Here is an 18,194-nt window from a genome sequence, read left to right on the forward strand (position 1 = left end):
CAAACCAGTAAATATTACATCTATCACCACCTATAGACGGGCCAAATCAACCAATCAGATCAACAAAGCATATGACGTACTAACTAACCTGACTCCACCAGATGGATTGCTTCGCATTTGCTCGGCAGTGCCTTTTTTTGCTCTTCTTTCAATGAAGGAATACTTTCTAATTCGGATAAAACTTGCGCGATAGCTACGTTCATCTCATCCCTGTAAGCCGCCGTGTTGTTTAGACTGAACAGTCGCTTCTCGTTGCGTCACACCTAAACCCACCTCAAAACCAACGCAGATTGGTCGATCGTTTGGCGAACGGCTCCACATTTTCTCTATCTCAAGATGCCAGACTGATCTGCGAGTGGAAAACGAGCTTGCGAGGTCAGGACGGTATCTCAAGGCTACAACAATACCACATCATTCATAAATTACCCTTTAAAGCTAAATTATTGTATAGTAGCCTATATAAGGTACCATAAATGGGCACTAAGCCATATTAAATGTTGGCATTGACTTACATGAATTTAAAACATTTATTTTTAAATATCAATTAGGACTTTTAAAAAATGTGTAGCTGCTGTCAACTCTTGGAAACATAAACCTTTTAATTTTTGAAGGTTTTTTCCAGAATAAAATGTCTTAACCTGTATCCAACATATTATCAGCAAATATAAATCCCCACTGATGATAGGCTTACTAGGTAAGTTAGTCACTAAGATAGCTATCCACAGATACAGTATAAACTAAGGATTCACTGTGCACATTGTGTACATATGTGCAACATTTAAAGATGATTTATAAAATCATGCCCACAATTATTATTTTAATAGCTTAGTATTCTATGCACTAAAACGTATAAAGGGTTTAAGCTGCCCTACACTTTATTGTAGGCCCAGTTTAATATGCAACTTTATTTTATACAATATATGTAGTAGGGACTCCCTGATTGATCTCTTTTTCAGTTAAGGGGTCCTTGGTTTAAAAAACGTTGAAGACCCCTGCCTTAGGCTGCTGCAGTCTGTCTTGCAGGTGCATCTAATGACATGTTCACATTAATTTTGCAGATCACTCAATTTGTTAACCATTAGATGCATGAGTGATTGGAATCTACACTCTTCCATAAGTGGAAAAAAAATATAACCGTTTGTGTTTTATAGAATAAAGGTATGCCATTTTCTTAATTTTGGTTTAGAATAATAGTTTGTATTCTTTTTTGGAATTGGTCCACATAATAAGGATTTCACATTTCAAATATGTTTATTTATCACCTTTTTTAACAGATTTTGAACATCAATAGGATACTAGGCTACCTAACATGTTAGATGTCATTAGAAGCAAGCTAGAATCATAGCAAGAGTCTGTCTCTCCGTGTTTATGCACATCAAGCTACTCAGTTATGTAAACAACAACCAATACACATATCCGCTTGTTAAGATGTGACGTTTCAATGTTCTGATAATGCGGTTTCTGGGTCCAAGGTCCAAAACTACTGCGTTGAGACTCGTCTTTTCAACATGCCGCAGTGCTGTGTCCCTTGTTGTTTAAATAGATTGGAGTCCAGCTAACGTTAAACCACAGAAACTAGGAATCCTGAAATACCTGAATACCTCATTTATTTATTTAACAATAAATACTGAAATAAATCCTGTTCAATTCAAATTACAATTCCATAACTACATCCATTACATCAATTCAATTCAATAACTACCATCTATTACATCAGTTCAATAACTACAGCACATCTGTTGCATCAATGCAATTCAAATGAAGTCCACCCTATTTGTCCCTGTTGTACTCTGAGTTGACACTACACATTCTGGTCATCGCTGTCTTGGACTGACATATATTCTGGTGGGGTGTGCAGGTTCTGGAGACCAATGTCCTCGTTCTGGGACGAATCGCTGTGAAAAATGTCATCATCAGAGCTGCTGACGTTGATCTGAATATTTTCAAGATTCGCGGCATCCCTCCTAGCAAAAAAAAAAGCACAACACGGCCATCAAGAGAAGGTGAGCATAATAGATTTGATTTATATCCTCCACTCTGCTACTAGCCTCCTATTAATCATTTGTATCAGATTGAAAAAAAATTCCGCAAATGTACTGGGTTAAAAAACAACAACAAAAACACTGAGACCATGTAGACCTGTACCTTGTCATGTGTTCCAGTTCTTGTGTTGACACTCTGTAAATGAGTGCTGCGCCGAAGCAGTTTACCAGGACGTTGATAGCCGTGTTGCAGGGGTCTCTGAAAGGCAGAAACAACATCAGACTATGAAAGCAGAGGATATATGCTGCTTTACATTAATTAGGGCCCGAGCGCTGAGCGCCAACAGTGGCAAAGGCCCTATTGGAACTTAAGGAATTATTATTCTTTTTTTCCCGGCAAATGAATTGGCTTTTTGAGGGGCTTAACATATTCAAAAACTCACCAAAATTGGCAGTCGACAAATTGAGCCCCTGCAGTGTGTTTAACGTAGACTCATGAAACTTGGTACACATAAAGCATGTCAAGATGTACAAAAAACGTCATTAGAGCCATACCCTAAACTCAACAGGAAGTCCGCCATTTTGATTTTGAAGTTCGAAATTTTTTTTTGGCCATTTCCACATGTCGTACTTTAACGAACTCCTCCTAGAGATTTCATCCGATCATCTTCAGATTTGGTGTGTACCATCATAAGACGTTAATGATGAAAAGTTTTTAAAAGAAAAACTTTTCGTCATAGGGCAGGGCCGTGGCGGGGCGGCCAGTTTTGTGCGTTTCAACATCAAAACAGGAAGTGGGTGTAACTTGCGTGTACATTTTCCAACTGGCTCGGAACTGTTCAGGATTCATAAGACTCTAACTCTGAGGACATTTGCCCAAGGGGGTAAGCTTCGCTTCAGAACTTGAACCTCCTATGGCGCCATTTTGATGCTACAAAGCGATCACCTCCCGTTAGCATCCCATTGACTGCCATTCATTTTGACGTCACTTTGACAGCGAATAACTTTACATCTGAAGCGTTTAAAGACTCTATTTTACTATTTGTCCATTGTTTATTTCTAAAGAAACACGACAATGTATAAAAGGCTCCATTACCTTGTACCTCACGTTATGGCTCCGTAGCAGACGTTTTGTAAAAATAGGCTAACGATTGTGTCATAACCAAACAACTTACTGTTGCATAGTAGAGGAATTACCGTACAGTACAGGAGAAGCTTGCAGGCAGTTTGGACTTACATTAGCTGTTTAAGTTTAGTTACTGATGTTAACTAGCATTTTAGTTAGCAATAATTAGCCTGTGCCTATGTTATCTCCTTACAAATACCTACGCTCTCCGTCTCTGCAAGTTTGGGAATGACTGAGATTTCTCTTGTAACGCTCAGCGCTCACCGGAAAAGAGCTTCTAATATCCTTCACTGGTCTCCGTCTAGAGCAACGGGATCTGTTGGTCCAATTTATATATCAATATGTCAATGCATTTACCTGACAAAATTGACTCAAAGTCATAGCGCCCCCTAGTGGCAACAGGAAGTAGGCCCAAAACTATACGTGCTATACTTTAACGAACTCCTCCTAGAGATTATATCCGATGGACTTCAAACTTGGTCTGTATCATCCCAACACCTTAAAGATGAAAAGTTATTAAAAGAAAAACTTTTCATCAAACAGTGTGGGCATGGTGTGGCGGCCATTTTGAGTGTTTAGTGATGAGCAAAGAAGTTGTTGTAACTTGAGTGTACGTTGTCATATATTTTCCCGAAATTTCTTACAATTGACAAGGGTCCAGGCCTGAGGACACCTACAGGCCAAAATTGAATTTTGGTCATAGCGCCCCCCGCTGGCAACAGGAAATGCGCCGTATATGACAAACATCATCCAATTTACATGAAACTTATAATGTGTGGTCTACATATGATACTGAGCCACCCCCTAAATTTTAACCACGCCCACTTACTTAGGCCACGGGTCATACCATTTGAACCGTTTAAGGTAGACCCTTGTGTGAGGTGTCATTGAACTCAGCAGAGAGTTCCTTATTCATTGGTGATGGTTTGGCCTGCCCCCCTATGCTTAAACCACGCCCCATTTCATAACTGGTGACCTGATTAAGGTAGAGTCTTATGTGAGGTATCAATGAACTCAGCAGAGTCTTCCTTATTCATTGTTGATGGTTTGGCCCGCCCCCCTAAGCTTAAGCCATGCCCCTTTCATAACTGGTGACCCGTTTTAAAGTAGAGTTTTGTGTGAGGTATCATTTAACTCAGCAGGGAGTTCCCTTTTCATTGGTGACGATTTGCGGTGTCTGAGTGCCACGCAAATGCACGGTAGCAAGGAGCGGCGTCCGCCAGTGACCCCGATGCGCACATAGGCGTGAGGGCCCGTCCAACGCTGCTTGCAGCTTTAATTCTTTTGTTTCTTTCAACTCTTGGGACTTCTAAAATGTTGTGTAGCTGACTGGACAAACAGACATAACATACTGTATGTGAGCTTGCTAACATATGACCATAAAGAAAAAAGAAGGTGATAAGAACAGGTCGACAAATCTGACACACGATCAAAATGCTGATTCATAATTATTTCAAATGTGAAGATTTTAAATTACATTATCATAACAATTACACAATATAGCTTGAATTACAAAACATGCTAATAATGTCAGATTTAATGACCAAACATTAGTTACAATGGCAAACAAAGAAGCACCTATATTTACAAAGGATTGGCTATTGAAGGGACTCTACTGGAAATACTTAAGAGACACAGTGGGCTGGGACTGCCTCCAAGTGGCTTTCACAGGCTGTTCCCCAATATGTGAAATATCTATTGCCGCTTTCCGACCGGAGGGATTTTTGCAGTTCCTAGAACATAAAATTCCTAGAACCTTTTTTTTCTCATGTTCCGACTGGACCAATTTGGGGATTTTTAAGTTCCTCTGGCCGCAGTTCCTGTAACTCTTTCAGCTCCTACTTCAGGGCAGGGTCTTTTCGCCGTTCCCTTTTTAGCATAGGGACCTAGGTCAACAAGGGTCGGGTTTCAGGTACATAGACAGACCAACAACGGGACACATGTCCATCATAAGATTAAAGGGAAACTGTGTTAACTGTCTTTTCAGAGTTAAACTCCACAAGCGTGCCCTGTGGGCTTGATAACCTCGCTGGCCGGCCGTAACACACACACACACACACACACACACACACACACACACACACACACACACACACACACACACACACACACACACACACACACACACACACACACACACACACACGTCCACAGCGTAGCAGGCAGAGGCGGGGAAAGAGAGATACCTGTTTCTCTTCGGGAGACTTGTTTAAATTATGACAAATATGCTATATACATTAGATTTAGTATTTAGTTCATACTTTTTTTGGTGTATTTGTTTTCTGATTTTAACGCTATAAAGACCGTTGCCGTGCTTGCATTACTCCCTTACCCCTCCTATAGTCCCTATGACCACTTGGCCAGTGCGAATGCAAATGGAAAAACGTTTTTGGGGGAGAGTAGATCTGCTTAGAAGTGGCATTTTCCTATAACTACGTTCCTATAAATACTTGGTCGGAAAGCGGCTTATGTTTTTTCACGGCCACATGCACTAACATTTACGCGCTGCTGAAATGGCTATCTAAACAAAGAACAGAGTAGTAATCCATTTATTACATTTTGTATCAATTTCTTAACTGCTGATTAAACTTACAGGAGCCATTCTACAACCACCAGAGTGGAGGCTTCCTTTGCAGGTAAACCAACCGCCGCCAACACAAAAAGAGTGGTCACTGCTCCTGTAGCTGGGAGCCCTGCTCCTGTGCTGGCCACTGCTGCCGTCACACTGCAGATCAAACACAGATACTGTACTCATTAAACTGTACCATGTCTTTTTTGTAAGTCACTCCCTTTTTCAAAGGCCTCGTATGTATACTTTTAACCAATATTAATAAAAGCATTAGCTATGATGATGATGATGCTATAATTTCCTTAAGAACAGAGAGTGACTTACGCAACGGTAAATAGGTGGGCCAAGTCCAGTTGAATTTTGTTGAGTTGGGCAATGAAAACTGCTGCGACCACTTCATAAATGGTAGTTCCGTTCATGTTGAGGTTGGACCCAATGGGAAGTATGAAACGAAGGATTCTTCTGTCGATCTTCAGTCGCTCCTCACAACATCTGAAAATGACTTGACTTGTGGCAGAGCTTGAAGAAACACAATGCATCCTCTGTTAGTGCACTACTCATGTAAAAATAGTTTGAATGTAAATCTCTCAAAAATGTTACTGATCAATTAACCAATAAGCAGAGTGGATGAAGTCACAGCTCTCTGTGATACTACCAGTGCTGTAGTCAAGACCACCTTGGTCAAGTCCAAGACCAGGACTAATCTAGAACAAGTCAAGTCCGATTCTGAAGAGGTTTGAGTCCGAGTCAAGACGGAGTCCACATGAGAGACCATAAAGACCGAGACAAAGAAAAAAGAATCTTCTTCAAGACCACTTACTTACCTGTTTATAATGTATTTGATGCAAGAGAAAATATATCTTCTATTATAGGATGATAATTTTGCATTGTTTGGAATGATCAAAAAGGTGGTGCAGAGTAACACCACTTTAGGAACAAATTAGACCATATCTTTCACTTTAAGTAGACCTATTTTACTTAAGTCACAAAGCGGAAAAACAACTTTACATTTAATGAATGTATGATGTTGATTGTTTTTGTTATGGTGTAAAAATAACATTTTGGACTGCCAATGGAAAATGTAACAAATAACCAGCAACACAGGTGTCACTAAAACAATTGATTGATTCTTGAATTTATCACTTGTCCTGAAGAATTCATAGTGTAGAAAATACTTGCTGACATTGTGCCTGTGGCCGAAATGAAAAGTATTGATGCGTCTGCGCGCGCGTCCTGCGGCATATACCAGGCGACCAATGTCAATGCCCGTTCTAGATGGATATTGAATTCAACCATACCCATTTTCTAAACAAGCGCGCTTAATCAATAGTTTTGTTTGAAGGAGGAAGTTACTTTAGGAAAAAGCAAATATTGCTGGACTTGGTTGAGACCAACTAGAATATTTGGCAAGATACGGTATTTTGCAAGACCAATGGCCAAGTCCGAGACAAGTCTGAGTGCAAATACCAACGAGTCCAAGACAAGTCCAAGACAATAGAAAAACATCTTGAGTCTCGGACTTGAGTACTACAGCACTGGATACTACTGTGTTACATCATCTTACCTGGATGAGGTGACCAGTGCAGTGATTAAGGCAGGAAAAACCCCCCTGATAACAGCAAAGGGGCTACATCTTGTAAAGACGAAATAGATCAGTGGTAAAACTATTGCTGCATGGATTAAAAGTCTGAAACACAAAATGAGTGCACAATCAGTACTGATATATTAAATACTAACAATAGCATTGCATTCACAATGCAGCTGCTAGGAAGGAGACATAAAGTGAGAAAGAAAGAAAGAAAGAAATGACACAAAACAGAAAGTTGAATTCATAAGCAACAAAATGCACCCTCACTTCATTACACCCAGGGGTTTCACTGTTACAGTCTTATTTGGTCATATGACCAGTAGCTCTTTGTTGCTAATATTAGCTAATGTTAGCAAACTTTAGCTAGATATTGCTCATCTTTCTTTCATATCATCTTGCTGGGTTTCTGTTATCTACATGCCTCGCGGGGTCAGTCATTTATTATTTATGTATAGAACAATCATTTTGACACTGAGTCTTGTTCTTCTTACATTTACTGTATGTTTGGCATAAATGGTGCGGATTCTTCTTTTTTTCCTACAAACTTATTTTATACAATTTCTACGACTTTCATAGGCTTTTAGGTCAGTCAAGTGGTAGTCTTAATCCACAAGGTTGCACTTCCGTCTGCCAGATTTCACTCATTAAGGCTAGATGTCCGTTACCTTACTCTTTCTTTGTGTTGGCATTTTAAACTCTTTTTAAACTTTAAAATGGATTTGTGAGGACTATGGTTAACTGCTCCTCAGATCTCTGCAGGGTAAATCCAGACAGCTAGCTAGACTATCTGTCCAATCTGAGTTTTCTGTTGCACGACTAAAACTCCTGTGTGGACCAGCCAGACCCTCCTCCGCAGCGCTTTGAAGGAAGGTCTGGCAATGCGGGACTAGTCAAGTGACTACTTGACTGACCTAATGGCTCTTTTACACTTTTAGTGAGTTAAAGTAACAGACCTGTTTTATATATCATTTAATGCAAATTGAACAACTGCTGCTGTGGCCCAAAGTAACAATTTTGGGGTAATGCTATGACACAGTGTAAAAGTAGCAAAAATAGGGAAAACTGATAAAGCCAACATAATCCATTATAGGGCAATAGCCTAGCTAAGTAAACTTTGCTAACATTAGCTAACATCAATAAAACTAGGAGCTTATGTTGGCCCAGTTTTATATATATATATTGTTGGTGTGTTATTTCAGTGCTAAAACAGTAAAGATGAACATACCCAATCAAAACTGTTAAAACAAACCCTCCCAGCTTGAAGATAGTTTCCCAGCTGTAAATCTCCACAACATTGCTTGCAATCATGAACAGCACTCCTACTGGCAAGTAGCTGGAAAGAAAAAAATGAAAGAAATACTGAATACAAATGGAGACAGCTGTCTGAATACCATTCATATATTAGTTTAAAACAGCTATGTTTCTCTCATTTCCAAAAAATGGAAACATCAAAATTATAATGAAATAAAATGTTGGGCGACAAAACCTGAAAATTGATCTGAAACTCCTTTAGAACACAAATGAACAGACGTGAGAGTGAAAGACGCTGCTATGTTTTAACAGATTTTCTTTAACGTACTGTATCACTAAATGTTTTCAATGTGGAGAAAGACAATAAAATGTTGTTTGACCTTACCACAAAATCAAGTTGATTATACATTTTGTTGCCTCGTTGATGACAGTAACGATCTCAACAAGGATTTTCCCCTTTTCTCCCATATTGTTGAGGATCACGCCAAAAACCAAAGACCAGACAATCAGACCCAATGTGTTGACTCCGTTAACATAGTGGCCCCCCACTTCTGTCACATTCTGTAACAAGACCAGAAACTCATTAAGAAAAATGGTCTCAGAGCAACTTCATGTATAAAAGATAATCACTGCAAATGTAAATAGTGACAAGGGGAAAATATTTACTGTCATCATGCTACTATTGTAATCATAGTCTTCAACTTCAAAGTCCGTCCTATCAGTCTTGAACTATGAAAAAAGAAATAATTAGTATTCACATCAGAAGTATTACATGGAAACAGAGGAAATGAGGCAAATGCCTTAATGAAAAACATACCCGTTGGAAGCAGGCCTGAATCAGGTTGTTTGGGACCATGTTCCTATAAACAATAAATAAAAGTCTATCACTAGTGGTAGACTTGGAAATGTCAACAAATCACTCAAGAATTGCAGCTTTATTAAGGCATAATTACACATTGGCTGGATGTTTGCGTAGAACACCTGAAATACCAAATGATGTCTGCTGAAGCATAACATGTGAATGTGAATTATCTTGTTAGATGTTCCAGCACTTTCTGAAATTGCTTGACTGACCTAAAGACCTTGCTAAACTGATACACAGAGAAACCAGAAATGATGTCAGAGTATACTCTTTCTTCTTACCTTATAAGATCCATCAGGACATCGACAGTGGAGAAGGCCCGATCTTCTATTTCTTCTTCTTGTTCTTTTTTAACAGCATATTCAGCTCCTGGCTTGATCAACACTACCAGTGTTATCCCTATGGCACATAATCCATGGTTGAGCATGAGAAGCACTGTATCTGCTATAGCTCTTTCATACAGTACACAGGAGGCTGTTTCATAGAGGCAGAGGAGGTTGCTCCTCTTCTATTTTTGAGAGGCAGGAGGGAGATCAAAATATAAAAAAAAAAAAGAGTCATTTCTTGAACTACATTTTTGGGCATTGTTGGCCAAAACCTTAGTTTATGGCTTTTGCGTTTGTGTTATAGCTTTTGTGTTTGTTTTGTAGCTTTTGCATTTGTGTTGTAGATTTTGCATTTGTGTTGTAGATTTTGCATTTGTGTTGTGGCTTTTGCGTTGTGTTGAACCGTCTCGGCCACCGTACCACGCAGAGCTTTCGCCTTATGGTGCGTTCTTTTGGTCCACCGAAGTCGATCTACGAGTCGTTTTCCGGAGTTACGAACCGGAAGTTGCAAAAAGAACGCCACCAAGGTCGTATATACGACTCGTCAAGTCGTCTGAACTCAGAGGACCCCGAGTTCACTTTCAAAGATGGCTACGTCGTGCATTACACGTAGTAAACATTGTGGTTTTCTACAATTTTAAGCACTTTTGTCTTTGTTGTAATCAAATGAAGAAGTCGTACACATAGCACTGTATACTGCTACATATAGGCATGTCGCTACAGTCTTATTATTAAATACCGACTAATTAGTTACTTTGTAGCTTGTGCAGCTGAAATTGGCTAGAGACGCTCGGTTGCTATATGACAACAACGGCTTAAGCCGAGTCTTGAGCAGAAAGCAGAGCAGTAGCCTAACGTTAGCGTTAATCAAAATGTAATTTTCATGTATCAAACTGTGAAATATATTTGTGTAATATGTCAATAACTGGGTGAATAGAATCCTAAATGTTACTAAAAATGTTACAAAAATCCATCTTTTCTCCGACTCGTAGCATTGTGTGACAAAAAGAACGCAACAACCCACAGTTACTCGTTTTCCGACATGGATGTGACGTCACACTCGAGCTACTAGTCGCGACTACAAGACAAAAAGAACGCTACTACGAGGTGGCCTGAAGTTTATACACCGTTGGTGTGTGCGTCGATCTCTTTAAGAGAATAGCAGGGCCGGCTTGTGTGCATGGGGAGTGACGGTGAACGAGTGCCGACTCTAGAGGCATAGTGTCTCAGTTATCTATATAAATCAGCCTTAAGTTAGAGCGAGAATGTCAGGTGTGTTAAGTGAGTGACGGCCGTGAGTATGTGGAGCAGGTAATGCTGCTGTGTGAGGGGAAAGCGAGAAGAAAAACAAATAGCAAAGACGATGTAAAGTGAGTTAATAGTAAACCCTTGTGTTGTCCTCCCGGGTCAAAACTGAAAATCAACACTTTTTTTCACATTTTTTGGACAAATTTTTCGATACTTTTTTAAACATTTTTGACGTTTTTTTTTTTTTTCAAATGTTGTTGTTGCTTTTTAAAACATTTCCTTGTTTGACGCTTTATTCTGCTGTTTTTGAGGCTTTCAATGCCTTTAGTCGTTTTTTTCAGTGTTTTTGGCGCTTTTGTCACTTTTATGTCAACACTCTTTGATGTTTTAAAAAAGATTCTAACAGAAAAATTCTGCTGCGTTGAACAATCCATGTTATTTTTGGGCAATTCTGTTGAAAGAAACCCACATTTATGATATAGAAAAATTTTAAAAGGGGTCAGACTTGATCCAAGGACAACAGGAGGGTTAATAATAAAACCACAAGCTTCTTAAGACACAGTGCCCTCACCAATACTGCCGCTTCCTGACCCCAGTCTTAGAACCCGAAACAGGAAAAGGAAACACTCTTCTTATCGATGACATGACATGCAGAGTCTCACCCTGTCGGCGCTTGTGCATGGAGCAGATGAGTACCTACGATTGGAATCGTTAAATATTGCCGTTTTTTGACAGTTTTGACAGTGCTTCCACACTGCCGACACGTTTGCTGCATTTATAAAGCGCGCACACTTTCACTCCAAACTGGTTGCTATTTGATCGCGTCATCAAAAACGTAATTGTTCTGTAAAATGGATCCGTTCTTTTTGCTTATTCGGCCCAACATTCGTTATATCTATGTAACATTTGTTGGGTGAGCTCCCCAGTCCCCACTAGGCAGAAGACTTTTTTGGGGGCTCTCGTTTGTTGCAGAAAACATATCTTGTGGCTCACTCTCCTGTAACTAATACTTCATCTTTGTTATTGGTTCATGAAGTTTGATAACGTCACTGCCCACCCCCTACCTGAGCAGCAGTGCAATTAGCCACAAAGTGAAAACACCTGTGAGGGTTTGGTAGTCCCCCTGCAGCTTTTTGTAACCACAAATTAACTCAACATTACTTGGGTTATGTGATAATAGACCTTGCTCAAAGCAGACATTTTGACTAATCAAAAATAAGTGCAACGAATAATAATAATAATGAACTCATAGTAGATTTCACTTTGTCATTGTCCAAGTTTTGACTCTATTGTATATTGTGCATGCTGGCTCACTGCTATGACAAACTGTCTGCTGGGAGAAAGGTTAAATATGCATAAAACATGGAAAAAAACACATTCTTGAAGATGATCATGCAAGAAATTAGTAAATGTGTTACCTGGTTGAAAAAAAACTGCACTTACAATGGTGACAATGGCTAGTGAGGGAATTTTAAATGCTCAAGTTAAAAAAGAAGGAAACATTAAAATGCCATAGGTGTTCATCATTAAAAAGGGCATATTTCCTAATAAAACCAATGACCAATATTTCTCTTACCTACAATCGCAGCTATCAGAGTAGTGCACAAAATGTATGCTGTAGAACGTAGAATGATTTTCCTGGAAGAGTGAACGCCTAGACAAGAAACACCTAGGAAAAACAACAACATGAGCTACAATCTGCAGACTACAGTATGGAGGGTCAAGGTAATATATTAGTCTTACATAAGGGTAGTTAATGGAGAGTGAGGGGAACACAGTTACATCTCAGTAATAACAAGTGATTTCAGGTGGGTTGTTTGAGACCTCTGTGAGAAGACATACAGTATGTCATTGCTAAATTGTGAGACATTGGTGTCAGACGTGTAAAATACTGTGTTCTTCAGAGACTTACTGCCTGTTTGAAATGGAAACCTTGGCTTTAGTAAATGCATATATAGTAATAACATACAGTATCTATCGATTGGCTTGTCATCCTAATAAGCCATAGTTGGTCTTAACTGAGTGTATACATACATATCACATAGGGATGGGGGGGGATGCATGTGATTCCTCTCACCCCACCCCCCCCCAAAAAAAATGAAATGAAGAATCCCCCTAAAAGTGATCAATGCTATACCATAGACCATATATTAAATAGAAGTATTTTAAACTAAGTAAAGTGCTGTAACGTGAACAGTCTACAGTGTGACTGAACAGTAAAATCCGAGCAGCAGTTGCTGGTTGTTTTTAACCGCTACAGAGCTCCGGGACGCCGACTACATAGTGAGGTATATTGTCATCTTATTGTATCTGCATATTCTATATGATTTGTATTTAAGCTTTGGGTAACAAAGAAACCCAGATGAACTTTACTCTACTTTCAGACGACACCTCTCTTGAAAACATCTGTGGTGCATTATCAATGGCCCATCCAAAATAAGGCCAGTTGGCTTGTAGCCATTGGTCAAAGTATTGTTTCCTCCCCCATCTATGTTACACACATTATAGAATATATACCATGTTAAAACAAAGAAAGTCAGAGGACCACTGGAGAATTGGGAAAACAGGTCCTCTCCGAGCTCTGCAGGGCTTGTCAAATGACGCTGATTTCTTCAATGTAAATAAACCTTTATAATCAAGAAACAGTGTCGGCGGATTCCTCTCCACACAGCAACGCACCATCGCTACCGATTACACCACAAAAGCACTACCAGCGGCAGTTGTTTAGCCGCCAATAGGTGACTGTGAGCCGGCTACAGAGGCCGTGGTAGTGGAGTTAAGTCAGAAAAAGGTGGAGCCTCAAGCTTACCCCTGAAAACATACACCTTTCATCCTGAGATGTGTCAACTTAAAATGGACATGTTCTTCTGTAATGACAGGTAACATGGTAAAAGCATTATTTACAGCATCCAACAACAACATATCCAGGAGTTGTAGCTGCAGGTCTAAGAAGAGGATCAGAAGATCAGATGATAAAATCACTATTCACCAAAGATTCACCAGAACCTCATTTTTCTGGATGCTCCAGTTACTCTAGATAATCCACAGAGCAAACAGTTTTCGTTGGAACCACTTTCTAACAAAGAAATAGTCCCTGCTAAGGAATAGAATGTGTCATAACAGGTGTCTTTGTGCCAATTAAGGACAAGAAGAAGAGGAAGACCACAAGCCATTGTTGTCAGGTCTCAAAACATAAAAGAAGGCTTTGCAAATGTTTTAAGAGGCGGAAATACATTATTCATGATTGTTAGACAAGACTATGTAAATGTGTTTGCTCTTTTTAGTTTAGAGTCAGTTTTTCAGAAAGATATAGTTTTAGTTTTTTTTTCTTCCAATACACTCAATACAAGTGTTAACAACAAGTAGCTGTGGAAGTGACATTAATAAGTCAGTTTGTTGACTTGATGAAGATGATTCTTGAAGATTCAAGAATAAATCTTGAATCGTCTATTACTTGCTACCTTTTAGCATTTACCATTATCCTGTAATTGTGACTTGTGGCCACAGTGGCTCCATGGTGTTCATCAAAAGTTACAAAGACTCACCTGAAGGTTGAACGCTCTATATAGGTTTAATAAGTTTAAACTTGTCAAACCACTAGTATGTTCTGTATAATCAAATGTAACAGTTAACAGTGTGAGCATTACTCCTGCGGCTTACCCATTATTATATTTGTAATAATGCGAGGAACGGCAACCACCTTAAGCATCCGCATGAGCATTTCTCCTGGAAAGCCGATGTGGAGCTGGTCGAGTGTGTCCCTGTCGGCATAGGCATTGAGAGTCAAGCCCAGGGCTACGCCTATGAGACAATAAGAAATCTAAATAGAGGTAAAACAAAGCCCAAACCTTTTCACAAAAAGGGATTTTCTATTCAGTCAACCATAAATCATAGGTGGAAATCCATAAAGCACATCAAGTTGTTAAGCAAATACACATTGTCCAATAAAACCCTATGTCGTATTTAGGCTAAAATGTGACTGTATTGTTTTTTTGCGTATCCCTATGTGCTTTAAACACATTTAGACTGATTGGTCATTTTTAAGATAAAATTCTAAACACCTAATGGAATGTGCACTGGTGTCAGCTGGATTCTGAACAGATATTTACTGTAGGTGCTATTCTAACACTCATTTTATGCATCTGATAAATCTTTATTGATTCAATAAAAAAACAATGATCAAAGTTGAATTGCTACAATGGCAACTAGCAACATTTTGAGCAAATATATACATGATGTAGGCATGATGTGCCATGCTTGCTTTTTAAATCCAAATTCATAATTACTTGTAAGCAAATAAATAATTCTAATCACTAGCCTACTAATAATGCCCCCTGTTTTATCTTTTCTAACAGGAACCAACAGCATTGAGTTTATAATGTTACAGTCAGGCAGAATGCATTTACTAGAAAGTCAGATTTAAAGTGTGTTTAACCTGCTGAGACCAGATTAGAATGTGTTTGTAGGCCTATGTCCCAACATTTAAGACCATTTTTGGTAACAGTTGCTATCAAACTCAAGTATGCGCCTATGTGATAAAATATGAAGAAAATGCCAGGGCACAACTTCTGATGGGTCACAGAAGTTGGTGTATGTTGGTGTACCGTTCAAACAAAGATCAAATCACTACAAGAGTGTATGGCTGCAGCATGGAGCCTCCTGTCTCATGCCCTCCCGCCTGGTGCCATGCCCGAGCTTCTACTTTTCAGAATAAAAGCTTGCGGGCGGCTGGATAGCACAGTTGGTGGAGCAGGCACCCATATATGGAGGTTTACTCATGTCATTCCCCGTATCTCTCCCCTTTCATTTCTTCAGCTGTCCTGTCATTGAAGGCCTAAAAATGCCCAAAAAATAATCTTTAAAAAAATAAATAAATAAAAGCCTGCATTTGGTCTGCTATGTCTTCGTACTTTGGTAGAAGGATGCCGTGGTTTCCCTGGCAACATGATAATGTAACTGACTTGTGATTTTTTTTTTCAGTGTAATTTAAACCTTCAATTAAGATTTATTTTTTGTTTTTTTTAAGATTTTTTTTCTGCCTTTAATTGATAGGACAGCTAGGTGAGAAAGGGGAGATAGAGGGGGAAGACATGCAAGAAATCATCACAGGTTGGACTCAAACCCTGGACCTCTGCGTCGAGACATAAACCTCTCAGTATATGTGCGCCTGCTCTACCCACTGAACCAACCTTCAATTAAGATTTAATTCCACTTTCACTCACTTGAAATATTTTTTGCCAATACAGTCATCATATAAAAGCCAAATAGGTTACATACAATACACAATACAATGTCTGAGAGCAAAAACCAACATAAAACATAAAATATTCATACATATAGAGAACCTATATAAATAAAAATACACAAACCGTTTCTGATTCCTAGTCAGATAATAAATTAACAATAAGTAAATGTAGAAAAGTAAGTAAATGAGAAAATTGTTTTAACAGGATACACAATCACACTATAATGTGTACATTAATTTCACAACAATATTAACTAAAGGATGAATAACTGATATCGTGTTAAGGCGGCTCATCAAATACATTCTTACAACAGTCTATAAATGTGTTTCTTTTTTTATGATTTATCAAATAAAGTGATTTAAGAAGTGACTTAAATTCAACTAAAAAAAGACAAATACTCAAGTTAGGTCTAATCATGAGGTCTAATGACGTAGTAAGCTTTAGTCAGGCTGACGTTAACTAGCTATACGTTATATATTTCTTTCCAACTAACGTTAGTTAACTTAAACTTGTAGTCATCACTTACCCAGGACAACAGCTGCTTGAAATGTATTCTGCAGAAGGTAAGCCCATGCTTTTTTTATGAAACCCCTGCAGCGTGTGGTGCCAGCATGGGTTTCCTCCTCAGTAATGTCGTTATCCATTTTCAGTTAGCTAGTAAGCAAACTGACATTAGCTATCTAATATTGATGACTAAAATATATTAACCAGAACAGTTTAGACAGCTTAGTACTCTGTCTTTGTTTTGCTCTTTTGTTTTGATTTAACCGATTCTGAAGATAGAACTCTGACAAATATCATGACAATCACAAACTCTGAAAGTAAACAGGTCAGTCTCCCTGGTCTATCTATCTATCTATCTATCTATCTATATATTGATTGAACAATATTTGTTTCAGCTCTACATGTTATTACTGTCATAATGAATTGTGCATGCGCGGAAAGAGGTGCAGACTTCTTATATTAATTGAACTGCAAATATTTTTATACAAAAGTCTGCAGGTAACAATTCAAAATTTTAAATGTAATGGTATAATGCAGTAAGGGAAGGTGGCTTTCGCATCTGACTACACTTAACAACAAAGTCAGGTTCATTTGATCAGTATGAACAGAGCACAACCGTATCTTTTTCCCAAGGAGCATGTTTTGCTCCTCAGTTGAAAAATGTAGGAGTGACTTACATAAAGTAACTCCTATTACTGCTGTGGCTCATTTGTACAATAATACAATAGAATAGAATACAAACCATTACGAAGTGTAATGGTTTCTATTTTGAAATATTGATAAATAAATTGTCCGTGCTGTAGAGTAACAGACTGGCCCTACAGTTTGTCATGCATGTGAACCGCAGATTGTTGCAAATGTAACCATCATAGTGTGAAATAAAGTTTAACTGATGTTTTATGCGAATGGGCCTCAGAGAGGCGGAGCGAGACGACGTCTCTGCATATTCAGGGAGTCAGGGCAATGCCGCTAAAGCACTCAAAACTTTGAGTTTCATGTGTAGTCTACTCCCATATGGCTCGCATCAGGTGTTAAAATGAAGTGTACCAAAACACGGGGAGAAAGTATTTAAGGCGACATACGAGACGTTTTTATTTTTACAGGCTATTCAATTCAATTTTATTTATAGTATCAAATCATAACAAGAGTTATCTCGAGAAACTTTACAGAAAGAGTAGGTCTAGACCACACTCTATAATTCCCCAACAATTCCAACAATTACAGTAATTCCCTCAAGAGCAAGCAGTGCGACAGTGGCGAGGAAAAACTGAAACTGTTAAATTAACTCATGAGTACCATTAACTCGGATCAGTTGAGTCCTACTACAATTCAATCTAAAATGATAACAGCGCCACACACAAACCTGATGATTATCACCGAAACCAGGCTGAACCCCCTCATCCCGGACGCTGCTGTGCAGCTAGCAGGCCGAGCTAGCAACTGGCAGGATTGAGACAAGGTAGACAGTACAAACTTTGAATTTAAACGGTTT

The 18,194-nt window shown here is 38.9% G+C and overlaps 1 protein-coding gene across 4 annotated transcripts; it reads right to left on the reverse strand.

Annotated features, from left to right (window-relative positions):
• Positions 1-1,516: 1,516 nt before the first annotated feature.
• LOC114570921 (excitatory amino acid transporter 3-like) lies at positions 1,517-16,928 on the reverse strand. Of its 4 annotated transcripts, none has more exons than XM_028601555.1 (13): positions 16,725-16,928; positions 14,613-14,753; positions 12,529-12,621; positions 9,660-9,777; positions 9,334-9,376; positions 9,183-9,245; positions 8,902-9,077; positions 8,491-8,598; positions 7,242-7,364; positions 6,002-6,196; positions 5,702-5,833; positions 2,146-2,241; positions 1,517-1,964 (listed from the first exon to the last, which is right to left on the reverse strand). In XM_028601555.1, exons 1-13 carry the CDS (start codon positions 16,840-16,842, stop codon positions 1,802-1,804), a joined length of 1,569 nt encoding a protein of 522 aa, XP_028457356.1. In that variant the 5' UTR covers positions 16,843-16,928; the 3' UTR covers positions 1,517-1,801. The 4 variants fall into 4 exon arrangements, with proteins under 4 accessions (XP_028457356.1, XP_028457366.1, XP_028457376.1 ...); XM_028601565.1 differs by having other exon boundaries at positions 14,613-14,713; positions 16,725-16,846; XM_028601575.1 differs by lacking the exon at positions 14,613-14,753.
• Between the last annotated feature and the right edge of the window lie 1,266 nt (positions 16,929-18,194).

The sequence above is a fragment of the Perca flavescens genome, chromosome 2 (assembly GCF_004354835.1).
Source record: "Perca flavescens isolate YP-PL-M2 chromosome 2, PFLA_1.0, whole genome shotgun sequence".
Lineage (NCBI taxonomy): Eukaryota > Metazoa > Chordata > Actinopteri > Perciformes > Percidae > Perca > Perca flavescens.

Bases quoted from the DNA above. Each gene is read 5' to 3' on its own strand.
- LOC114570921 (XM_028601555.1), bottom strand. From the start codon at position 16,842: ATGGATAACGACATTACTGAGGAGGAAACCCATGCTGGCACCACACGC. The intron at 2,242-5,701 runs GTAAGTTTAATC...TCTGCCTTTCAG, and splicing joins GTGGTTGTAGAATGGCTCCT to AGACCCCTGCAACACGGCTA. The intron at 1,965-2,145 runs GTACAGGTCTAC...TTTTTTTGCTAG, and splicing joins GAACTGGAACACATGACAAG to GAGGGATGCCGCGAATCTTG.